Source organism: Camelus bactrianus, chromosome 5 (assembly GCF_048773025.1).
Source record: "Camelus bactrianus isolate YW-2024 breed Bactrian camel chromosome 5, ASM4877302v1, whole genome shotgun sequence".
NCBI classification, from domain to species: domain Eukaryota; kingdom Metazoa; phylum Chordata; class Mammalia; order Artiodactyla; family Camelidae; genus Camelus; species Camelus bactrianus.
In genome coordinates this window covers 87,801,781-87,827,201 of record NC_133543.1, presented here as the reverse complement: position 1 = coordinate 87,827,201, position 25,421 = coordinate 87,801,781, and the positions used below count along the sequence as shown (strand labels likewise).

Sequence of the window (25,421 nt, the reverse complement as noted above, 5' to 3'; positions counted from 1 at the left end):
GTTCTGTCTGTCTGGATGATTGATGGGATGGATTTGGCACAAAGGAAGACAGTGGACTAGAAATGACTCCTCTGGGGATCTTTCCTGTTCTGAGATCCTTGGTGATGGGTTTCCTGTGGCATCTGGGTATTTCAGGGCAGTGCTGTGCAATGCAGATTTATTGAGCACCTACTCTGTGCCAGGTCCCATGCTAGGCATGGAGGGTATAAAGATGAGTGATACAGCCTATTGAGGACAGAGATGCTGGCAGATATTTCAGCATAAGATAGTAGTGCTGAGTGGGGGAGATGAACAGCATGTGATGGGAGCTCAGAGGAGGGCCGTGTGGCTCAATCTCAAAGTTTGAAATTCTGCCTTTTGAGCTCCTGGATTGGGACTTGTGGGGTTTTACTTCCTGCCTCTCCCCCACCCACATGTCTTCATTTCACTTGGAGTGGGCAGGCCCTTTCTCTCCAGGCAAGGAACCTTTTCTGGAAGGCAGAAAATGCACTTCAGGGTGTGGGTGAATTTCTGACCATGGGCCCCAGTCACCGATGGGGCCAAGTTGTTCTCTCTACCTCAAGTCCAGCTGCTCTCACCCTCCAACAGCCACTTGGAATGGGTTTGGGCTCCTGGAATGTTCTCCATGGAGCACCCTCCCTGGCCACACCTCTCCCGCCTTTCCCAGTTCCCGTTGCCTCTGGGTGTAGCTGCTCCAGAATTGGCGGAGAGAAGAGAAAGAAGGTGCAAAAAGAAGGGTACAGGGAGGCGGGCGCAGACACAGCTCAGGCACAGGCTGGCGACGGGGGGCAGCTTATAAACTGGAACTAGCAAGAAAGAATTAGAAAGGACTTTCTCATCTCTTGACACTTGATCCTGGCTGGGCAGGTGGGTATTCTCATTCCCATTTTACAGATGAGGAAACTGAGACCCAGAAAGGTTCAGCAGCCTGTCCCATGTCACCCCTCCAGTAAGTGAAAGAAGGGGGAGCTTATAGGTTGTATGCTGTCCTGAGGTGGGGAGGGGAGAAGGAGGGCAGGAAAAGACAGGAAAAGGGGGCATTTACAGTACAGAAATCTGAGTCTGAAAATTTGGGAAAACTGATTATTTGACCCCAAAGGTTGGTTTTGAACAGTTCTGGAGGTGGACTCAGAAAATCAATGATCTTCTTAAAGGTACCTCCTGCTCTGGGTTCATGAGGAGCAGAGATTAAGTGAATCTCTACCCCCCGATTTGGGCCTGGAGGGGCAGGAAGGGGTGACAGACTAGCCAAACAAAGAAGAGGATGGAGGTGGAGAAGAAGGTCAGGGCAGAGCCAGGTGACCTGGATCTGAAACGTACAGGATGCTAGCCCCAGAGCAAAGCCCCCAGGCTGGTTGGCTGCCTAAAGTCACAGGGCTGTTCCCATGATGGCGGAAACGGCTGCTGGTGCTTCTCCCTGGGTAAACAGTCCTGTCCCCCAAGTTCAGATACCGATTCCTTTGAGAGCTCTGGAGCTTAGGATCTGATGGGAGTGAGGATAGGGCTGATAAGGCCGATGCCTTAAGAATGTGGCCATCGTATAGCCACCTCTGGTTTTCTGATATCTCCAGCTTTCTAACATCCTGTCCCATCAACGTTCTGTGCACACTAAACTCGGACTCCTGGCCTTGAGCTCAGGTCACTGTGTTTGGGCCAGAAGGAGTTAGTGGGGATGCAGCCTTGACTAATGGCAAACAGAGTAGATAGGAGTCAGCCTCCATCATCCCAGGCTTGGCTCTGTTCTGCTGTGGGACAGGTTGGGTGGCCCACCTTACCTCAGTTCTACTGCTGGTAGAAGCAGTCCATGTACTTTTTGACAGGGTGAGGTGCTTACCCAATAATGTGAGCTGGCAATATCATGTGAGTTTCTTACCCAATGTATGGGTCAGGTCCTGGTACGAAACAGATACCTCATTCCAGTGGAGCAACCAAGGAGAGTTTAATGGACTATATAGAAGGTCTGGGCAAGCCATCGAGGGACAGTGAAGTACCTGAGCAGGAAGAGGGAGCCTGAAGGAACCAGGAGAGAGGTGGAGAAAGGGCCCTTGGGTGGAGGGATGCAGCTCTGGCACTTTGACCTTCTCTCCCCTCTCCCTCGCTCCCGCTCATCCCCTGCCAGTCCCTCCTACTGGCTGGCTGAAGGCCAAAGCCATCTGGAGCCCTGAGCCAGGAGGCCTGGGGGATGCAGTCAGTAAAAGCTGGCTTCCAGGGACACGGAGCAGGCTGGGGAGTGGATCAGGAGGACATCAGCAGGTCGGAGAGGAGCACGGACTGCAGGGGTCATCCACATGTGTTTTAGCTTGAACTTTGGGAGTCAGCAAGAATTCAAGGGAAGGACTGGAATGAATGTGTGCCTCTTAGGTCTTTGTTCCTGTGTACCTCTGTCTGGGTGGGGCAGAGGGTAAAGGTCACACATATCAGGGACCTATTGTGTGCCAGGCGCTGCAAATACAGATCAGCAAGGAACCCCAGGGCAGCCAGGGAGCAAGTGGTATCTTGCTGTCTCTGGGTCAGGGAGAAGGGTGCTGAGTGCCACGGGCACCCCAGAGAAACTGAGAGCCTTGAAGGGTCCAGGAGGAGTTTTCAGAAAGTGACCTCGGGAGGCCAGAGATGGGCAGGGAGGGTGGTCTCTGCCCTTGGGTCTCAATTGCTATTTTCATGGGTGTGAGGCCCTTTCTAATGGTCCCTTCTGTTAATCTGGGTTATCCCAAGGCGTGGAGCGGCCCCCTAAGGCTAAAGACACACTGAAGCTCTTGGCTCCCCGCTTTTCACCTGGCTGTATGTGCGGGGCTGAGGAGTGGGTCTGAGGAGCAGGCTCTGAGCCAGATCGCCTGGGTTCCTGGGCCACCCTGCTGCTTGCTACTGTGTGACCCAGGGAAGATACTTACATTCTCCAAATCCTACTTTCCTCATAGAGTTTGCTATTTTTACCATTATTAATAGCCTGTGGAGTTGGCTCTTCTCTGGCCGACGGGCTGGAGTTCTGGGTAGCAGCCAACTGTGGGTGTCCCCATAAGGCTGTGTTCCCTCTCTAGGCCACCCAGAGCCAGCACTGAGAGTCAGGAGATGGTATCCATGCCCACTGATTGGCTGTGTGTTCTGAGGCGAATCGCTCCACCTCTCAGGGCTGAGGAGATAGGTTACATCAGGAGCCAGAAAACTACGGCCAAATCTGGCCCACCACCTATTTTTATAAAGAAAGTTTTATTGTAACACAGCCATGCTCATTCTTTTATGTATTGTCTGTGGCTGCTTGCGCGATACAGCAGCAGAACTAACTGAGCAGTGGTGAGAGAGACTGTCTAGCTCTCTAAGCCTGAAATATTTACTGCTGGGTCCTTTATAAAAAAGTGTGCTGCCCTGGGCCAGGGGGTCTCCACAGTGTCGCCTGCTTCAGCTGGGCCTCGGGCTTGGACGGCACGGAATCATTGCCTTTGGAGTGGGTGTGACCTGGGGCTTCTGGGAGGTGGGAGGGCGGCCTGGGCTGGTTGAGGGGGGCTTTTGAGGAGGCCTTGCTGGCCTCTGCCCACAAGGACTCCGTCATTGGGCGCCGTAGCGAGTCCCCGGAATAGACTGTCCCATGCCCGTCCTTTTGCAGACATCTTGCCCTACCCTCATCCACTGTCAACTGCTGTTGGTTGGAGGGAACGTTGGGTGGAAACTAAAAGACACACTGGCAGCCTCTGGCTGGAGTTGTACGCAGACCCCCAACGCCGGCCTCCTCTGTAATGGGCCCTGTTCTGAAGGACCATCCTTTCTTGTGTCCAGAGGCCTCTGAGCCTGGGTGCAGGAGGTCAGGCCTGGAAATCACGTCAGAGGCCAGGCGCAGGAGGCTGTGCTGAGCAGTGAGAGCCTGTAACAGCCCGATAACACCCTGGTGATTAGGCTCCTTCCAAAGTAAGGTTTTCTTTGGGCTGAGTGGAGGAGGGGGCTGTTCTCTGACTTGGTGGCTGGCACAGTCCTGGCAGCGAGGACCCCAGGGGCCTGGCCCTCCAGCGCCGCACAGACTCTGTGGTTCTTCTGTTTCTCGGGCTGGTTTCAGCAGACGCCCTAATTGTGGGCAGATGGTGGGTGTGTGCTCAGGTCATGTCCCTCCTGGGATGTCCACAGGGACAGTGCCAGGTTTGGAGGTGGCAGGAACGTCATCCATCCCTGATCCTGTCCCTGGAGAAGCCAAGGGTGCCCTTCTTCTTCTTCCTGTTTGATAGTGAGTTAGTTTCAGAGGCCTGGGGTGAGGGTTCGGGGGCGTTGGGGGTAGGGGGTAGGGTGGCCCAGGAAATCTGGGTCCTGGCTGTGCCTCCAGCCATTTCCCTGTCCAGGCTTCAGCGTCCTCACCTGCAAACTGACCTTTCTGGAACTTGCCCCCGCCCCTCCCCCACCTAGCCTTCCTCTCAGACTGTTCTGAACACCAAGTGGATAACGATGTCAGTCTCGGGAGGAATGCTAAGTGTGTCAGGCAAGGTGGGTGAGTGTGTCTTGGCACACAGGGACAGGGTGTGACTCACCCCGCACAGGCCTGTTGCTAAGCCAGCAAGCCTGTTTCTGGATTCTGGGCGCCGGGTGGAGCCATGGTGAACCCGGGCACTGTACTGAGATGCAAGGGCAGGCTGGAGCTCTGGGCCCACAAAGAATCCAGACTCCAGCGGTGCCTGGGGAGCCTAGAAGGACCTGGGGTCCAGGGTAGCTGGGCTGTAGAAGAAAAGAAGCAGCTGGTGGGGGGACACCAGTGATGGACGGGCGTCCTGGCTCTAGGAGGGAGGATTCTGTCATGGCTGTGTTCTGAGGCCCATTTCTGGAAAGCTTCTCAGAATGAGGCCCTGGTTAAAGGTTCCCTGGGGGCTCTCAGAGCTTCTCCAAGACGCTGGGAAGAGGGTGGGCATGAACAAGCAGGAGCCCTGGAGAAGTACCCTTTGCCTGCATGGCTGTCCTTTTGGGGCTGTCCCCATAGGCTCTGCTCTGGTGAGGCGGGTTTCCTGGAGGCTGGGTGGGGTCCACACTGCACCCCTGTGGATTCAGGCTCAGTCCCTGTCCCCTCACCCCTTCCAGAGCCCCGGAGCTATGTCGAATCGGTGGTGCGGACAGCAGTGGCTGCGCCCCGGACTCAGGACCCCGAGCCCAAGAGCTTTAGCGCCCCGGCTACCCAGGCGTATGGCCACGAGACACCTCTGAGGAATGGGACTCTGGGAGGCTCCTTTGTCTCCCCGAGCCCCCTCTCCACCAGCAGCCCCATCCTCAGCGCTGACAGGTAAGTTGGGGGGAGGACCCAGGCCTGGGACAGCTCAGATGAGGCCTTTTGCATCTGCCTAGGGTTTGGACGGGCAGAAATCATACTCAGATTGCTGCCCCTGGGAAACCAACCCCTCAGGGTGCATTGGGCGAGTGTCCCCTGAGTGCCAAATCCCTGGGCAGACTACTAAGGTGAACCAGGTCCTTCCCCCAAGTTTAGAATCAAATGAGTCATCACTATGTTGTGAGTGCTTCCTGTATGCAGGCATCTTGCTAAATGCTTTCCATTTAATCCTCACAGCAATGCTCTCAGGTAAGTACTGTTATTATTTCCACTTCTCAGAAGAGGAAACTGAGGCACAGGGAGAGGAAGTAGCTTGTTCAAGGTCCTGCAGCTAAACAGTAGCAGAAATGGGATCCAGATCAAAGGGGTCTGGTTCCAGAGCCCACATCTCTGTCCTCCCCTGAGACCTGTGTTACAGCACCCACCTGTCACAGGGTGTCAGTCAGATGTGCCTGAAGCAGATGTGTAAGCGAGGCGCTCAGAGCTCAGAGCAAAAGGCTGTTATTTCTGGCTCGGGGTGTAGAGAGTGTCTCTGGGGGCTGGAAGTACTTGTGCTGAGGCCAGAAAGTTGAGCAGGGGTTGAAAAGTGAAGGAGGGTGGAGAGGGCCTTCTAGAAAGACAGCACAGCAAGGACAGAGCTGGGACTGCTTCTGTCCATCCCCTCCCATGTCCCCTCCCCCTCTCAGCCTGGGACCCCGTGGGACCCCGTGGGATCCCTGTCCAGCCTCTTCGTCACACTTCCCCAGGCAGGGGTGAGCCGAGTGTGCGTGTACCCGCACTGGCCCAGGGCAACGCGCGTGCTCCCAGGTCGGGGGTGGAGGACGAGGTGGGTGAACAGAAGCAGTTTTCTTCTAGAGTCTGAGAGTTCTGAAACCTTGAGCCACGCATGCACCCCCAGTCCACCTTGCCCCTCCTCAGCCTTTTGACGTCTCCATTTTTGAAAAGGTCTGGCTATGGGCAGAAGCTACATTCATCTTTTAGAGAAAAGAAGATTTTCCTCGCCTGTCTAGCCACCCATGCTGCTGTTCAGGCAGTCCTGATATTAGGAAGTCTTCGCTGTTTCTCACTCAAATTCCTCCTGCAGTAGGACTCAGGAAGCTAGCGTTTCTCCTCCAGGATTAATTATTTGGAACTTCATTTCTGTGTCCCTAGCACCTCCAAACCCTGGCTCAGCCTGACGTCCTCCCATTCCTCAGAACCCAGGTTATTCTATACTGAAGTAGTGTTCCACTCGGGCCCCTTCTGGAATGCGAGGTAGACTTTGTCCTGGCCTGGCCCTTGACCTCCTCCCTGCCCTTGGCTCTTGCCTGGCCCTCCCACCTCACATCACCCAGGGGACCCGAGCTTATCCGACCCAGCCCAGGGTGGGACCAGCCAGCTTCCAGACTCCGGCCTTCCAGTCTGCAGCTCCAGGCTTTGTCCCGTAGTCTTATGTAAGGACCCCCGCCCCGCCCCCAGCCCCAATGGCTCCTGGTCAGAGCCTGCCTGCTACCTCCCTATAGCTGCTGCTTATGCAAAGTCCCTGTCAACCTCTGTCTCTCCTTCCATGTTATCAAGGAATAGCAGTTTGGCTCTGGAAGGAATCAGGGTCACTTAACCAATCTCCCTCATTTTTCATGTGGGAAAACTTTAATATGCAGAATGCAGGTTTCCCAACTCAGAGGCCATTGTGTGGACGGCCACATGGTCTGGTACTTAACCTCACTGCAGAACCTTTGGTTGTGTCTATTCCCCCAGGTACTGTGCCCTCTGAACTGAATTTTATTAGTCTTAGAATTGAGAGCAGTGCCTGAGCTCATCTAATATAACCTCCCAATGGAGGAAATTTCCTTCACAGCATTCAGGTCAAGAGATTTGTTAGCCTCTGCTTAAATGCTCCTAATGATGAGAGTCTCATTACCATTTAGGCAGCCTGATCCATTAGTGGTCAGATCCAACGGCTGGAAAGCAGGCCTTATAATGAACTGAAATCTCCTTCTATGAGACTTCCTTGTCTTTGCTTTTTGGAGCTACCCAGGAATGAAGGCCAAATTACAGCACTCTCAATGTTTAAAGATGCCCATAGCACACCTGGGAACACTGAGTCAAGGTGGGGCTACTTCCAGTAGGAACAGGATCCAGGTGGCTTGACCCGCCTCTCCAGTGTTCAGTTTCTATGAAGCTGGAGAGGTCAATAGGACAGTCACCTTCAGTTTCAATAGGAGAGGTCTTCTTTGACGTGGTTGAGCAGTCAGGGTGGTGCTTGGGAATACATGGGCTTTGGAATCACAGCTGAGTTGAAATCCTGTTATTTTTATGAGCTGTGTGGTTGTGAGCCAATTGCTTAACCTCTCTGAGCCTCAGTTTCATCTTCTGATGGTTTTTAGGATGATGTATAAAAGCCCCTACTTTCCAACTTCCCATATGAGGGAAGCTTTTATTGTCGTTATTAATGGTTGAAGGGAAGTCTGAGGTTCACTGAAAGCCTGTCCTTCTTTAAATGCCATCTGCTGACATCTCGACCTGCCCCACCTCTCTCTAGCACTTCAGTAGGGAGTTTCCCATCCGGGGAGAGCAGTGACCAGGGCCCGCGGACACCCACCCAGCCTCTGCTGGATTCTGGCTTCCGCTCCGGCAGCCTGGGCCAGCCCAGCCCTTCGGCTCAGAGAAGCTACCAGAGCTCTTCTCCTCTCCCGACTGTGGGCAGCAGCTACAGCAGCCCCGACTACTCACTTCAGCAGTTCAGCTCCCCGGAAAGCCAGGCCCGGTCTCAGTTCAGCGTGGCCGGTGTCCACACAGTGCCCGGGAGCCCTCAGGCACGGCACAGGACAGTGGGCACCAACACTCCCCCTAGTCCTGGCTTTGGCCGCCGGGCTGTGAACCCCAGCATGGCTGCACCCAGCAGTCCCAGTATGAGCCACCGCCAAGTGATGGGTCCACCAGGAACTGGTTTCCATGGTAACATGGTCTCCAGCCCCCAGAGCAGTGCAGCGACCACTCCAGGAAGCCCGAGCCTAGGCCGGCACCCTGGGGCTCACCAGGTTTTAGGCTTCCACGGCAGTGTGGCCACCACTCCAGGGAGCCCCAGCCTGGGCCGACACCCTGGGGCCCACCAAGGCAACCTGGCCTCCAGTCTCCATGGCAATGCAATGGCTAGCCCAGGAAGCCCCGGCCTGGGCCGTCACCTGGGAGGGTCTGGATCTGTGGTTCCTGGCAGCCCCAGCTTGGACCGGCACGTGGCCTATGGTGGCTACTCCACGCCTGAGGATCGGAGACCCACGCTGTCCCGGCAGAGCAGCGCCTCGGGCTATCAGGCTCCTTCCACACCCTCCTTCCCGGTGTCTCCTGCCTACTACCCGGGCCTGAGCAGCCCCGCCGCCTCTCCCTCACCGGATTCAGCAGCCTTCCGACAGGGGAGCCCGACACCAGCCTTGCCAGAGAAGCGGAGGATGTCCATGGGAGACCGAGCAGGCAGCCTCCCCAACTATGCCACCATCAACGGGAAGGTGTCCTCCTCGCCTGTTGCCAGCGGCATGTCCAGTCCCAGTGGGGGCAGCAGCGTCTCCTTCTCCCACACTCTGCCTGACTTCTCCAAGTACTCCATGCCAGGTACGCCCTCCCTCCACGTCCATCTCTCCTGCTGGCAGATTAAGTCCACCAGTTAGGATATCTGTCCCAGTCTCTGTCCTGACATCTCCTTGGCAGACAATCTTGGGTGGATCACTGACTTCTGGGCCTCAGTTTCCTCATCTGTATAATGGGAGTTGGAGCGGTCCTCAAAGCAGATGTGCTGTGGTCATGATAGCTGAGGGGGCAGTGATGAGGATGTGGATGGTGTTGGCATTGCTGTTATGATTATCATCACCGTCACCATAGTCACTACCACTTGCTGTGCCACTTGGCAAAGTGGGTATTATTACTTCCATTTTACACGTGCACAAACTGAGGCTTGGAGAGGCTCAGTCATTTGTCCAGGGTCTCACAGTTAATAAATGGTTTCCCATCCAGACCCTTATCGCTCTAAAGCCTCTGCTCTTAAAGCATGATCCGAGTTGTCTTGTGTTTGCGTATCTCGAGGGTAACTGTGATTTAGCACAACCTTGAAAATGGGCCTTCCAAGCCTGGACCCCCGTCCCTTTTGTCAGCCCACAGCACTCTGCTTCTACCTGTCGATCCCCACTTTGCGCACACATCACTAATAATATGGCCAGATGCCATATGGGACAAGGCCGAGGTTTGGGCATTTTTACTGGAGTCTAGTTTCTACCAGCCTGGCTTCCCTGAAGCTCATGCCGGTTTGCACACTGAATTCTTCTCTATCACCGGAACTGGGCACATTTTGCTTCCACGTAGAGGGCTCATTATCTGAACAAAAAGGTCAAGGCTTCAGCTGATCTGCAGCTTCTCAGCTAGACCTCAAACCTGACTGTGCAGAGTGGCCCTGGGGCCTGCGGCATTCGAGGAAGATTTAGAATATGGCAGGCAGCCTGGGATGGGCCCCAGCTGCCCAGATTCTCCGTGTGCCATTCCCAGGTCCTGCCCTGAGCCTGCCAAGCCAGGGGCACCTACAGTGATTCTGCACACCCCTGCTTCCTGCTGTCCACCAGAGACATCTGGTTCCCAGCCCCAGTTCTTGGAGGATGCAAAACTTCTAGTACTTGGGACATTTCCTGTTTCCCACCACCTCCCTTGCTTAAAATAGCCATGGGAGTCAACACAGGAAGGCACACAGGGCTGCAGCCGCCTCTGACAGCTCATTAGACAGACCTCAGCAGCCGTGGGGCCTGGGGCTTCAGAGCAGAGAGAGAGGCAGCTTGCACAGTTGTATGGCCCAGCTGCCTAGCACAGAGGCCCTGCTCATTGCACAGCTGCCAGGGAAAGGAGCTGACCTAGACCCCCTCTGTCCTCCAGAGACCGATCCCAGAAGTGGAGCAGAGTGTAAAGGACAATTTGAAATTGACTAAGCACTGGACACACAGCCCAACCCGTGTCTCTTGTCTGTGCCCTGAACAGCATAGACTCCCCTGCTCCAGACTCTCTCTGAAGAAAGGAAGCATGTAGAATTGGGTTACTCCTTTTTTTCCCTCTTCCCCCATCCTCCTTTTTGTTTCCCTTGGTGCCAAAAGATGAAGAGGTTGTAGAGTGAGAACCACATGTCCTAGTACCCAGGAAGATACAGTGTAGCTGGCACTGAACTGGCTGCTGTGTCTTCTTACCTGGGAAGGTTTTACAAAAGCCTTTCTATGGACCATCTGTGTGACTTGGGCAAGTCACTCCCCTTCTCTGAACCTCACACTCTTCACATGCAAAGTTAAGTGGTTGGTTACGATGCTCCTCCAGAACCTACTGTTCTATGAAAGCATCCCTAGCCTGTGGAGGATCTGGGGCCAGGGTGTCTGCCTGGGAAGTGGGTTATGTGACACACAGTAGATGGCCTCTTGATTCCAGGCCAACTCTTCCCCAGTTTGTCCCAGGCAGGGCAGGAGTGATCTTTTTGCTGCTCTGCATGAGGCTGAGCCCGTGCTTTCCATATGGGAAGCGAGGAGGGGGTTGGGGAGAAGTGACAGGAATGTATCTTTTTGCTGTCATCCTTGAGGTTGTTATGATAGAGCTGGGAAGTTGAGCCTGTTGGGAAAGAGACTGGAAGGCCAGGGGGTGTCTTAGCCTGAGGGAGAGAAGCTTCCAGAAGGGTTAGCCTGAATCTTCTAGAGGAGGGGAGGAGGAATGGAGTAGGGCTGGCTTGGTGAAAATGCTGTTCAGGCTCTTCGACAGGAGGGCAGCTCCGTGACCCACGATGGTTGGCAGGAGACGGGGAGAGGATGAGAAAGCAGCTTGAGGACCCTTCCAGCAATGTTCTGATGATATCTGAGGAGACTAACCTTCTGTGTTAGTTTCTTAAACAGCCATAACAAAGTCCCACAGACTCGGTGGCCTAAGGCAACAGGAATTTATTCTCTCACAGTAGCGGGGGCCAGAAGTCCGAAATCAAGGTGTTGGCAGGGTTGATTCCTTCTGGAGTCTCTGTGGGAGACTCTGCTCCAGGCCTTTCTATTAGTTTCTTGTGGCTGCTGGCGGTCTTGGGATCCCTTGGCTTGTAGACACATCTCCCCAGTCTCTGCCTCCATCTCCATCTTCATGTGATGCTCTCCCCATGTGTCTTCCTGTCCCCTTCCCTCTTCTGGTAAGGACACCGTTCATATTGGATTGGGGTCCATTCTAATCCAGCATGACCTCTTCTTAACTCAGTTACATCTGCAAAGACCCTATTTCAAGTAAGGTTCCGTTCACAGGTACTGGGGTTAGAGCTCCAACGTACCTTCCTGGAGGACACAATTCAACCCACAACCCTTTCTTTTCCTCTCCTTCTCCTTTAGACAACAGCCCTGAGACGCGGGCTAAAGTGAAGTTCGTCCAGGACACCTCCAAGTATTGGTACAAGCCTGAGATCTCCAGAGAGCAGGGTGAGTGCTGGGCGGCGCTGAACGCCCCAGGGTCCATCCGGTCACAGCTGGCTGCTGCCCACCGTGTCCTTTCTGGGCAAGGAACAGACTTACTCCTCTTTGCAGTAGGTGGTGGTCCCAGAGAGGGTCTGGGACCAAGCTTAGACAGTAAGAAGCACCTCCCCACTGTGAAGTGGCGCGGAACAGGAGCAATGGTTGTAGCTGCTCCTCCGAAGGCTCCTTAAAAACAGCAAAGTCTTGGTTTTCCAGGGCAAAATCAAAGGTTGGCAGAGATGATATGAAACTTTAACTCTTCATCTGCATGATGTGGGAGATTTTTGCACATTTTACAGAAAAAAACATAGTCGGGATTGTGGGGGTGGAGATGTGAGGCCTTGGCCCCTAAAGAAAGTGCTATGTGGCTGTCGCGCAGGGTGACTGCCACCCACGGGTCGGATCCAGACTGCCGCCTGTTTTCGTAAATACAGTTTTATTGGAACACAGCCGTATCTGTTTATGTGTGTCTGGGCTGCTTTCGGGCTGTGATGGCAGCACTGAGTAGTTGCAGCCGACACTGCCTGCCTAGCCTGCAAAGCCTGAAATACTGTCTGGCCCTTGACAGGAAACTTTGCTGACTCTAGTATAGGAGGACCCCTCAGAGTGTTTGCACTTGAACTTTAATCTCAACTCACCCGAGGGAATGAGATTCGTGGCCCGATGAGACTTAAGCAAAGCCAGTGCATCAATTTTTCATTTCCTCTTCTCTCCTCCTGATGCAGCCATCGCCCTCCTTAAGGACCAGGAGCCAGGGGCTTTCATCATCCGTGACAGCCACTCCTTCCGAGGAGCCTATGGGCTGGCCATGAAGGTGTCTTCGCCCCCTCCGACCATCATGCAGCAGAATAAAAAAGGTGACACCAGCTCCTCCAGCAGGGCCTCAGCCTAGGTGGCTCCTACGTTCTTGTTAGAGCCTGAGCTGCCGGAAGGGCTAGGGGAGGGGGCTGTCAGCTTCTAATTCTCTCTGAAGCCAGTCCCTGCCAATCAGACTCTTGAGAAGAGTGGGTCTTGGGCTTGGTGATGAGTGGTGTCAGAGAACAGGGAAGCAAGATTATTAGCACCCTGTGATTGAGTTTTCTCAAGGGCTGGGATAGCAGTGGTGGTCTCTCCACTCCAGGGCTCTGGCCATGCTACTGCTGCGACCCTCTCTCCATTAGAGCCCTGCACGCTGGAGAAGTCAGAAGTGGTGTGGGGAGGTGGTGGGAGGGTGCCACGAGGAGTGACCACTCTGCGTTTCTTTCTCTTCGTCCCAGGAGACATGACCCATGAGCTCGTGAGGCATTTCCTGATAGAGACGGGCCCCAGAGGAGTCAAGCTCAAGGGGTGTCCTAACGAGCCAAACTTCGGTGAGCTGTCCCCTCTGCCTCCCAGTCTCAGGCCTGTCCCAGGTTCCCCGCCACAGCTTCTGCCCAGCACCCTTGTCACAGGCGCAGCAGAGAAGTGAATACTGACTCCCTTCCTCTGCGCTGTGGCTCCTTCACTCTGCCAAACACGTTCTGTATTTGTCCTCCCCGCGGAGACTTCTGTCATTCTCATTGGAGTCACAACTATAACATCTGCCTTTACCCACCACTTACTATGTGAAAGTCACATCCAGGTACCTTGTATCACTCCTGGTCTCAACCATCCTGCATGGTAGGTGTCGTCCCACTTTACACATGAGGAAACTGAGGTTCCTAGGAGTTAGACACACCCAAGGACACATAGCTAATATGTTGCTGAGCAGGGATTTGATCCTACTATCTGCTGACACTTCTGCCGCACACTCCTGAGAGCAGCCCTGGCAGCTGGAGGGACTTAGGAGAGACATCGGGAGTGACTTCCTATAAAGGAAAGTTATGCGGTAACTTTCTGTCTGCAAAAGTGAGCCTTTAGAATCTTCCCCCTTGAATCTTGCTAACAAAGAGGGAGTGGATTTTCAGCTTTGTGGGTGGGTTGAGGGAGAAGAAATAGAGAAGCTGAAGATTATAGACAGTCATGGGGGGTTGGGTGGGCTTCCTCTGTGCCCCTGGCTGGCTCTCAGTAATGCTGTGGCTGACGGGCTGTCTCCTCCCTGCAGGATCTTTGTCTGCCCTGGTCTACCAGCACTCCATCATCCCTTTGGCTCTGCCCTGCAAGCTGGTCATTCCAAACCGAGGTAGGAACCTGAGACTCCTTGCCCTCCAAGCCACACCCTTGTGCTGGCCTCCTTCTTGTCTTGGCCCAGCCAGCTGCTCCAGAACATGGGCCAAGGTTGGAAGAAATGGGTTATTTGGCCAAGCTGGGGAAACTCAAAACCACTCTCTTCTTTATTTTTTTCTAATAAAAAAGAAGGGAAAGTTCATTAAAAAGCTTAACTCTAGAAATATACTTAATTGACTTGCCAGATTGTTCTGGAAAATTCTCTGGAGGCTTTAAGAATTCGTACTTGCATCCTCAGAATTAAGCTTCACCTCAGGGGAGGCACTTGAAGCAGGAGACAGTCCTGGGGAGGCCCATGCCCAGAGGATGAGATGAGCGTCGGTGGGCAGGGCAGAGGGAAGGGGGAGGTGGGGCAAATGTAGGTCATGGGGCATCCAGGTGTGTGGGGGGTTCTGCATGGAGAGGAGCAAGCACAATCGAGGGCTGTCTTAGAGGAAGAGGTGGCTGGGCTCCGCGTGGTGTGGGAAGGAAACAGGAAGCCTAAGGGGTCCCTGGAGCTTCTAGTCTGCATGGCAGAGAATGTTCCCTGGACAAGGGGATACTGAGCTGATGGTAGGAGCAAGCCCTCTTTTGATTGTGGGAAGTATGCATGGAACCCAAGAGCCTCAGGACATAGAAGGCGAGAATTTGAGTGAGACTCCGGGGCTGGACAAGGAGATTTTAGTTTCTCTTAAAGAGGTGTCCAGCTTTGGAGGATGGCAGATAGAGACCCCAAACTCCTCCCAGCACAGGCTTCCATCACACAGCTCCAGGTCCACGGGGCCCACACGAGGGGAGGGGAATATGCCTGGCCCTGAACTTGAGGTCTAGGAACAGGGAAATGGGGTGCCATCTACCAGTGCTCTCTGTTCAAGAATAGGGTATTCAGAAGTGTGTCTGGGACTTGCTTTCAGTCTGTCTTGGAGCTCCTGGGGTTATGTCCACACATAAAACCTCCAATATTATTTGGCAGTTTCTATGTATCCAATTCAATTTGTTGAATTATTAATGATAATTGACCACTCTTATTAGTTTAAAAGTTCAAATACTATTTAAATAGCACTGTTAACTGCAGGATTTAGGCACTATTAAAATTACATTTCTAAGGAATTTACCAAAGTAATTCAACAATTATGAAACTGCTTGATCGTTTACACTGTACAAATCACTTGTTCTCAAAGTGTGGTCCCCAGACCAGCAGCATCAGCTCCCCTGGGAACTTGTTAAAATTGCGAATATTCTCAAGCCCCACCTAATCCGAACCTCTGGGGTGGGGCCCAGCAATCTGTGTTTTAACAAGCCTGCACACCAAAGTCTGAGAAACGCTGGTATAAACAACACTCAATTCTTATTAATATAGAAATTGTAGTTGTGCCGCGTTGTGGTTTAATGAATTAGGGCATTTATTGATCTGTACAAAGACACGTCAGTACAAAACAACTTGCCGCTTGAATGCTTGCTGTATGCCAGCCACTGCGCTGACACTGTACCTGGAACATCTCAAAAACCCAATGAAGCGGATACTCTCACCATCACCTCCGTCTTGTAGATACTTGGTAAGTGCCTGGGTGGCCATATGAACCCCACCCTGTTGGACTCCAGAGCTCCCGACCAGTGCACTGAATACTTAATGACTGGATGTTTAAACTGGACACACGTGCCATCTGCCAGGGCCTGTTAGGAAAGGCAGTATCTGTTGCACAAAGTATTTGCAAAACTAGCCCGAGGCCCAGCCAAACTTGTGTTTCTTTCCAGCTCTGGAGTTTTAATTACCAGCTGAATTAAATGTTTGTTTCAGACCCCACAGATGAATCGAAGGATAGCTCGGGCCCTGCCAACTCAACCAGCGACCTGCTGAAGCAAGGGGCAGGTGAGTGGCCACCCCAGATGGGATCCCTGCCCAGGCCTTTCTTCCCCTCTGCCCCGTACCCTCCTGCAGGTGCGGGCTGGATGTCTTTCCCAGACCCAGATCTCCCTGGGCAGACCACATTTCTGTGTGCACATGCCTTGGCCTAAGACTGGCCTGAAATTCATCTGCTAGCTTCTCCCTTTAGGGAGTGGTGCCCACCCATTTCAACCCCCATGACTCCTTTTTGGGTGGGTTTCTTCCAGCCTGCAATGTGCTCTTCGTCAACTCTGTGGACATGGAGTCCCTCACTGGGCCACAGGCCATCTCCAAAGCCACTTCTGAGACACTGGCTGCTGACCCCACACCAGCAGCCACCATCGTTCACTTCAAAGTTTCTGCCCAGGGAATTACACTGACCGACAACCAGAGAAAGTAAGACTCTTCTGCTTGCTTCGGTGTTCCTGTGACCCATCTGCCCATCCACGTACGCACCCACTTACCAACTGATTCATACACTGCATCCATCTATCCATCCACCCACCTATCCACTCACCCACTTGCTCACGCACTCACCAATTGATCCATCCATTCCTGCATCTATTCATCCCCCATTTATCCTCTCCCACTTATTTATTCCTTCACTCATTTATGTCACCCCCTATCTATCCATCCATCCATCCATCCTTCCTTCCTTCTACAAATACGCCTGAATAGGTTAGACAGCTGTAAATGCATCTGATAAAAGCACCTGCTCTCTAGAGTGGAGCCCCTCGTCTCATGCTCTCTCCCCAGCCCCTTTTCTTCCTCCTCCAGTGTCTCCCCCATTTCTCATTCCTCAGTGCCAGTTTCTTCCTTCTTTTCCTAGCCTCTAGCATTTGGGACATGTTTCTATGACACGTCCCTCTGTCCCTATGTGTTGCTTTATGTCCCCAATGTGAGCAGCCCCGGCCATCATGCTCATAAGGGAGAGGCTGTGTCGACCTGTGACAGCCACAGATGGAGGGTGGGGAGAGCAGTCACTTCAGCGCTTAACTCTCTGTTTCTCTGATGTGTGCGCCACAGACTCTTCTTCAGACGACACTACCCCCTCAACACCGTCACCTTCTGTGACCTGGATCCGCAGGAGAGAAAGTAAGTCTCTTGTAGACACCTGCCCTCCCAGCCATCACTAGAACACTGGAGTCTGTGTGTGTGCACTCATGTACGTGTGTGCATATGCACGTGTGCTTGTGTGTGCATACATGTGTGCACGTGCGTGTGTGCATTATTGGATCAATTTGAAGATCTACCTGTGTCTTTGGGACTGTGAGTCACTGTGCAGGGCATCTTTTTGAGTTTTTCTATCACAAATTTGAAGCGCCTCCCAGGGATCATGCGCCTGCTTCCACCCCATCTGCTGTGTCCCTGACCCCAAATCTGATTCTCCCTCCACGTTGGGGAAGGCTCCTTGTGCGGCAGGCCGCCGTGTTCTCTTCACTATGAATGCCCTGCTACGTGATCTTTGGAGGCTCCCATCCCCGGAACAGGGGCTCTGCCTTCCCAGGGGGCCTGGGCCTGCCCAGGGCTGGGCTCTAAGGGAGAAGGCGGGGTGGTTCACACTGTGCTGTCTTTCTTTCTGCAGGTGGATGAAGACGGAGGGAGGTGCCCCTGCTAAGTAAGTGTGCTTGTCCCCTGCCCCACTGGCTGCTCTTTGTGCCCCTTGCTTGGTGGTGGGGTAGGGTGGTGGTGGGGTAGGGTGGTGGTGGGGGTGGTGCGGGAGCAGGTTTAGAATCCAGGACCAGGGGTAGGCAAAGGGCAGCAAGGGTCACTCAGCTTTGGAGAAAAACTTGACAAAGGCCCAGACTCCAGTCTTGTCCCCTGCCCTCTCCCAGGACCAGACCATCAGGGGTTTGAGGAAGTGAACAGAAATCGTTGCGTTTTACTGAAGGTGATGGCAGTGGGGCAGGGGTTGTTTAAATGCTCTTTCCTGCAGTCCTGGCTCCCTGGGTTCCCTTTCTTGCTCTCTTGACGTGGTTGGGCTAGATCTCCTCTTCAGACTGAGGGAGTCTGGAAGGTCTGAATTCCAGGGATGGCCCTGGGGCCCTCTGGTCCATTTTTCCATCCATTCAGCAATTCATAAATGCCTCCAGGGAACTCAGCCCTGGGAGGAATCAGACCAACGGAGGCTGACTCTGCCCCCAGGAGGTCTGACATTGGCACAGTGAATAAGATAAATGTATAAACAGCAGTGGTTTTCAAACGGTGTTCCAAGGAGCCCTAGGGTCCTCAGGTTGCCACTGAGCTGTTACGCAGGGAGGAAAACCCGGCTATGATTTGCAATTATTTATAAGGATGAATCAGGATTTTCTCAGTTAAACCAAAACATAGTATAGGAATAACCTGGGTAATGAAGCTGATATAAGGCTGTCACTGCGATCTATAATTCCACCTTTTACTTTGGTTCATCCAAACAGCCCCATTTTTTCTCACTGATGGACCCTGTAATAGGTAATGGTTATGCTGTTGAATTGACACATTTATAGCCATAAGGACTGCTGTCAGCTTTATATATCCAGACTTCATATAAGATTGGCTTTAGAAAAAGAAAACTTCTGCTGTGTAAAAAACAAATAAATAAATAAAACCACTGCTGAATGAGATATGTCAGGAGGGTACAGCTCACATCTGTGGTGTCGCAAAGGAGAGCGCTTCCAGGCAGGGAGAGAGTTGGGAGAGTTTGGGAAAAGAACCTATATTTAAAAATAGGTCTTAAAAACAGGTCGAAATGGGTGTAGGGGTAGGAGCGAGCTGATTTCTTGGGGACAGGGAGGTGGGACCACAGACTGAAAGCTCCCTGAGGGCAGGACTGTGTCTGCTGTGTGGGAGGGGCTGATAAATATTTAATGAAGAAATGAGAGGGTGGAGGCAGGGAGGAGGAGAGCGAGGAGGAGCCCCAGTGAGGCTACCGTGGTCAAGGTGAATGGAACTGACCAATCTCAGCACAACGAATGCTCCCTCTGGGGGTGTCCAGAGGGGCCTGTGGGATGGGGGCCCTTGCCTGGCCCCAGGTCACATAACGAGTTAGCAGCCCCACCGAAAGGAGGCCCCAGCATCCAGTCCTCTCAAAGCTTGCTTCTTTCATGCCTCAGCTCTTCCTGGGCTCACGGGGTCATTAGGGTCTCCGAGTCCCCCGCCGGAAGGCCAGAGCTCCCTGCAGGAAGGAGCTTGTCCTTAGTCACCACCAGGCCCTGGGAGGGGGAGATGGGCCAGGGAAGGAAGCGGGCTGGCCCCAGGCCTGGAAATCCCTCTCCTCATTTGGGAGCAGGTTGGGTGTTGAGCCGGCTGATGACTCGCCCTGGCAGACGTCCGGGAGAGATCAGGGCTGGACTGTGGTGAGGCAAGCGAGATGCCTCAGGCCCCCGATTTAAGGGGGTGCTTGTTTGTGCTCCTCTCTGCCCTTGAGGACTGAGGTTTCTCACCTGCATCCGCTCCCCCAAGCAGAGGAAGGACTTGGGCTATTGTGAGTCGGCCCTGGGACCATGGAGCTGAAATAAACATCAGGGGAGGGTAGGTGGGCGGTGTTCAGCCTGAGAGGTTGGCCAGCTCTCCATCCTGACAGAACCTGGCACCGGCACCAGGGTGGGTGCTCTGTCATGTGGGCAGCTTGGAGCCACTCCCTCTCTCCGCCCTTATCTCCCTCCATGGCACAAAGGAGCCTGGAGAGGGGGCTCTGAGGAGTGGTCCACAGGCCTAGGCTTCCCTACTTGGGTAGACCCTTACCCCAGGCCTCTGGCTTCATTGTTCCCAGCCCCTGAAACATAGTTGGGGATAGCAAAGCCGAGGGGAGCCCACTGTGTGTGTGTGTGTGTGTGTGTGTGCACATGCATGTGTGTGTACATGAGTGCACAGGGTGACAAGCCAGACCCAACTTTGCTAATTTTAGCTGTTGAGGTCCAGTCCTGGGAGAGGGGTTTCCATTGGAATCTCCAGCTGTCGTGATTTCCCCATCTAGCTCTAATTAGCAACGTGCTGGCTGGGAGGGGACCTGAGCTCACATTCTGTTCTCCCCGCTCATATTTTTAACTCTGTTTTGCACAGAGAGAATGCTAGGTCACTCCAGTCCTGGTGTGGGGAGTGGGGGTTGGGGGAGCAGGTGTGGGGTCCCATCCCGCTCCCGTTCTTTTGAGCCCAGGAGAAATGTGTGCCTATGTGGTGGGGGATGGTGGTTCCTTGTCCTTGGGTCTCCTTGACCTTCTGTGGTGTCTGAAGAGGCAGGGGACATTTAATTCATTTGTTTGTGTTGTGTGTGAGAACAGTCGGATAAGGGTGGGGCTGGGACAGGCGGAGAGAAGCTGGTCTAGGAATGTTCCATTTTATTTTTGGTCTCATCCCCACCTCTCACTGTGCAGTCTTGTCATTCACCTCCAGCACCTCCTCCCTCTGCCCCTCCCAAAGGGCAATTTCTGCTGACCCTGAACAAGTGACACTGTCATCTCCAGGCGTGGAGGAGATAGGGTTCTTTCCTGTGCTCCACTGTCAATACCCAGAGCACAGTGGGGTGGGGCAGGATGGGGGAGAGAGATCAGCTGGAAGACGAGCTTGCTCTCCTGGGCAGCTCTCCAAGGCTTGGGGTTCCTCGTGCTCCCTCCTCACACCTGTCACCCCTCTCCTGCCCCTGCAGGCTCTTCGGCTTTGTGGCCCGGAAACAGGGCAGCACCACGGACAACGCCTGCCACCTCTTTGCCGAGCTCGACCCCAACCAGCCGGCCTCTGCCATCGTCAACTTTGTCTCCAAGGTCATGCTGAGTGCAGGCCAGAAGAGATGAACTCCCACCCCTTGCCCCGGGGCCAGGGCAGTGGGGGTGGGGTGTGTGGGGAGGGGACCCATGAATCCTGACCATCCTTGAATCCAGAAGGAGGACTTTGGGCCAATTTTGGAGAAGGAGAGAAGAAAGTGTAACGTGGGGAGAGGGAAGTGAATTGAGTGGGAAGGGGGAGAGAGAAAGAAAGAAAGAAAAAGATGGAGGAGGAGAACTTGGATTCCCCCAGGTAGATGGATACTGTGAAACCCCCCAGAGCCTCCAAAACTAAGCAGATCCACCTAACTTCCCCTCCACCCTCTGAGAGGACGGAGCTGCTCAAGGGAGACAGAGCCAGCTTCCTTGGGGACCCACATTTTGGGGAGAAATGGAAAAGCTCTTTCTCCCTAACCCAACTGCTTTGCAAGAAGAAATCATGTCAAGAGAATCTTTTTCTGGCCACCTTTAGGGTAGATCACCAAACCAAAAAAAAGGCAGCATGGGACATCCAGTGGCAGAACTTTTGCTTTTGAAATTATCTCAGACCCGAGGCACTTAAGGTCTCTTTGCTCTGCCTCTGATGTACAGTTTGTGTATATATGGCCACACCCACGTCCTCACACACTGATCTGTTTGCCTCTCACCTAGAGTTATAAACAGGTGTGCTTGTCCATGTCCCCTGTGTTTGTACACACATGTATCCTGTCCAAAGAAGGTAGAGTTGGGGAGACAGGGCAGCTGTGGGGGCACAAGCCCTCTTCCCCAGGAGCACGCAGGATGATGGGTAATGGACTCTCTCTCAGTCTCTGCACCTGCTCTAAAGACCTTGGGTGCTGCCAGCCCCACCTCTTCACAGAGACCCCGACAGGAGTGGGGCTGGCCATGTTGCAACGTTAGCCTTGATCTGCCTCCACCAGGAGGCTGGAGCATTGGTTTGAGGAGATGCGGACATGTGTGTCTGTAGCCTTGGGGAAAGGATCCCTCAGGAAATGTGGCTGTTGAGCTCCAGGCACCTTCCCCAAGGCGTGCGGTCCAGCATCGGGGTGGGCAGCTTCCAGCCCTCAGCCCTTCCTTGGGTTTTGTGCCCCAGATCCGCCTTTCTCAGACTGGCTTACGTGCATGATGCCTTTTGGGGTGCTGGGGGTTGAACCTTCCTGCTCTGCCCTGCCCTGTCTTGTCCTGAAGGGTCCCTGCGTTGGGGGCTCATCCTGGGAAACTGTTTCCAGAAGCCCTGCTCTGCGAGGCCACAGGAGACGCCCACAGTTCTCGTGCTCCCTCTGCAAGGCTTTGGGGTCTGACTTTTGCTGGGCTGCCCGGGGGAGCTGGGCAGAGCTTTGGGGGCTGCTGCCTGTATACCACATGGCCTGCGTACGATACCAAAGCCTTGTTCTCCCCGCTTCTGCCTTGGGTTCCCCGCAGAGCCCAGCTGCCGCAGAGCAGAGGGCAAAAGGCTCACATTTAGGCCAAGGGGCCAAGAGTCCAACTGGGCTATTGGGAACCCCCTGACCACCACCCAAGGTCTCTAAGCCAGATGGAACATCCACCAGATCTCCATCCTTAAGTAGCTCTTAAGCCTCTGGGCTCTCTAGAGAGAGGCATTGTACTGATATATAAATATATATAATATATATGTGAGACATACTGACAGAATCTGTAAGCTAATAAAATATAAGAAAAGGTTAAAAAAAAGAATAGGTAAATTGACAAGAAGTATTTATTATTTTCCCGTACTGCGTTATGGCCTCCCTGGCATAAACCAACCCCTATCCCTCTCTGTACAGATAAGTGAAGCCTGAACTGTAGGGGCCTTTATCCTTGGAGCAATTGGGGTTCTCCTTGCCCTGGCCTTGGCCGTCCCTAGACTCTGTCTGGGGCTCAGTGGGCAGAGGGTGCAGGTGTTCCATCCCCTTTAGCTTTGGCCAGCCAGGGCCCTGCCATCAGCTCCCAGCGATGAGAGGGGAGCTGCCCTGGTAGGTGTGAGAGCCTGCAGGGGACATGGGTGTGCGTGGTGGGCGTGGGTGATGTGTGCGTCTTGTATTATTTTCCTTCCAAGAAGCTGTGTCTGTGCGGACATTCTGTTTCAGGGAGTTGGAAAGGAGGGCGTCTGAGGAAGGCTGGGAGCAGCACCCCACCCTGTGCTTCCCAGAGGTTGAAGCCTTGTTCTTGGTGACTGAGATTCCTTCAAAGTGCTCTTCCTTCTGAGGCCTTGACTACCCTGATTTCCCCTCTCTCATTCCCTCCCCACCCCCAGCCCACCTCTCTACCCAGACAGAAGAGAATATTTGCACCTAGTTCCTTTGTAAATATCTTAATCTCCCACTGGACAGTCTGGGGACTCTCTCCTCCTGGTCTGGATGGCCAGGTGGAGCTTCGGACCCTTTGTGCAAATCTGGGTTCAGCCTTTGACATGTGCTTTCCCACTGCCCACCAGCAGCCCACCTCTCAGGCATGGCCAGCCCACCCCACTCAGACCTGACCATGCGTGACTCTGGGAAGGACCCAGGAGATGCTGGGAAGCTGATCAACTCATTCCCCAGCATCCTTCTGGAAGGAGTCAGTTTCCTAGAGCTCGGCCTGTCCAGAGGAATGATGGGGAAGGGTACCCCAGTCTCCATCATGGCTCCGTCTCTGGGTCAGACATTGCTTGGAAGACACCATAGTCCCCCCGTGTCTTACAGGTTAGGCCTGTGCACCCTGCACACGTGCACACACACACGCACACACACACACACAAACATCACAGCACTGCGGTATATTCTTGCCAAAGATTTCCTTTCAAAGAAAGCACTTTTAATTATTGTTATTATTGTATGAATGTCTATCCTCTTTTCTCCCCACCATTTGTGCTGTCGTTTATTGTTGAATCTGTTTGTCAGCCAGGAGAGTGCAGTCTGGTTGTGAAAATGGGCTGGGGAGTGGGGGACAGGAAAGGGTCTGGGAGGACTTGCAAGAAGGAGCCTGGGAGGCAAGGTCAGCTTGTGATGCAGTGACATGGAGCGCAGGCAGCCTCAGGCCCAGCCCTGGGCCCAGGCTGCCTCTCACTGTGCAGCCAGGCCTGGAGGCAGCCAGAGCCTTGTAACCAGCCTGTTTGGTGCCTGGAAGGCAGGGGTCAGGGGAGTGACACCCCTCCCATTCAGGGAGGGAGGCCCAGTGAGGTCTGCATGGCCCTTCCCAGATGGAGTCAGAGGGGAAGACAGGGCATGGGAACAGTGGAGAGGTGACCCCAGAGGGGAAATGGGGAGGAAGTGAGCATTTGATCCAGCTCCAGGGGTGAGTGGAACGCCCCTGCCCGGCCATTGCGGTCTTCTGTCCCCCTCATTCAGCCGGGTGTCCAGGGACAGACGTATCGCGGAAAGGCCCTGTGACCCAGGTCCTCATTGGAGTCTGTCCCACAGCAACTCCAAAAGCTCCAGGACTGCCAGGATCCCTTCTCCCCTCGCAGGGTTTTTAGGGATCCTTGGGTGTGTCAGCGACTGGCAGGATAAGGGAGGGGGCACCTGATGGCCTTGTGGCCGTAGGAGGGAGCAAGTGGGACAGGTGTGATCCTCAGTAAAGGGGCTTCCAGGAGGGAGACGAGGAGGGCACTCTGCCTGACTCGGATGGGCCCAGCAGAGGCTGGGCAGGCTCCTTCCGCCACCCGGGCACTGTGGATGGTCTGTCAGTGGAGCAGCATCCATGCCCTCCCTTCCCCTGACGTCCGTCCACCAGCCCTGGCTCCTGGCTCTTCTCCCCTTTGGTCTTTCCCAGCTTCAGGATCTGGGGGGATTGAGGGGGCCAATGCCCTTCCCAAGGGCTGCTGCCTCCTGCCCCTACATCTCTCCACCCTCAGGTTCCTTGGAGAGGCTGAGGACAGAGTCCCTGGGCCACCCTTCACCCAGGTCCAGGTCCCGCAATCCCGAGACTGGAGTCCCCTGGCCAGTGGTAACACAGGATGTGTGCGCGCGTGTGTGCAAGTGTGGGTGTGTGTGTGCGTATTTTTGCTTGTCTCTTTAGGGAACTTAGGAGTTGGGTTGGAGGTGGTGGGCGATGGGACGTCAAGTTCACTATCGCCCAGCGGTGAAAGGAATCAGGAGGTGAGGCCTGTAGGGCCCCCGATTTGGGGGATCTCAGTGTTGGCAAAGGTGGGGCTCCTCTGCCCTCAGATGTCTGAAATGTTGGAAGATCTCTGTTTCTTTCCCACACCTGGGCTCTTCCCAGCAATGAGGTGACTGTAGAGTAGCCCACTTTTGTTTCTAATCAGTGTTCAACAGGTTGAGACTCTCCTGTGTGTCCACGTGTGGTTCGTGTGTGAGAGAGCACATCTATGCGTGCATGCTGTTTCCCCATTTCTCTCCTCTCCAACATGTCATTCAGAAAAAATGTAAGAAATTCCTCACCCCCACTCTCTCCTGCCTCCCAGGCCCTCTGCAGGAAAAACAGAATAACCCAGCATCTTCCCGATCCCCTGGCTGTGTGTTTATATAGATGGAAATATACTTTCTATTTTGTATCATCGTGCCTATAACCTCTGTCACCTTGTATAAACCTTGATGTATGCTACTTATCCTGGACATGAATGTATTGTACACTGATGCTCCCATTCCTGTACAGCTGCTTTGTTTCTTTGCAATCCATTGTATGGCTTTATAAATGATAAAGTGAAAGAAAAATCTGGACTGTTATCTAGCTGTGTTGTTTGGGAAGGGGCTCTGTCAGTGGGCAAAGGAGACCTCACCCAGGCTCCGGATATGTGGTGGGCTTCAGGGATGCCTCTGGTGGACGACTCACCCCAAGTCCTCCCCAGTGGTTTCCCCATCATCCAGGTCTTGTGTCTGATTATGATGGGTTTTTCAGATTCTTTTAGCTAGAAGAGAAACTCAACTCAAAAT

At 53.7% G+C, this 25,421-nt stretch overlaps 1 protein-coding gene across 13 annotated transcripts in view; it reads left to right on the top strand.

Annotated features, from left to right (window-relative positions):
* TNS1 (tensin 1) overlaps nt 1–25,208 on the top strand; it is a 194,043-nt gene extending 168,835 nt beyond the window's left edge. For all 13 annotated transcript variants that reach the window (XM_074364276.1, XM_074364283.1, XM_074364280.1 and 10 more), the window contains 11 exons: nt 5,047–5,245; nt 7,812–8,878; nt 11,644–11,730; nt 12,489–12,620; nt 13,020–13,112; nt 13,826–13,903; nt 15,725–15,796; nt 16,039–16,207; nt 16,838–16,906; nt 17,397–17,429; nt 20,436–25,208. In XM_074364276.1, the coding sequence (XP_074220377.1) occupies nt 5,047–5,245; nt 7,812–8,878; nt 11,644–11,730; nt 12,489–12,620; nt 13,020–13,112; nt 13,826–13,903; nt 15,725–15,796; nt 16,039–16,207; nt 16,838–16,906; nt 17,397–17,429; nt 20,436–20,580 (2,144 nt within the window). In that variant the 3' untranslated portion in view covers nt 20,581–25,208. The remainder of the gene's footprint in view (nt 1–5,046; nt 5,246–7,811; nt 8,879–11,643; nt 11,731–12,488; nt 12,621–13,019; nt 13,113–13,825; nt 13,904–15,724; nt 15,797–16,038; nt 16,208–16,837; nt 16,907–17,396; nt 17,430–20,435) is intronic.
* Nucleotides 25,209–25,421: the final 213 nt, after the last annotated feature.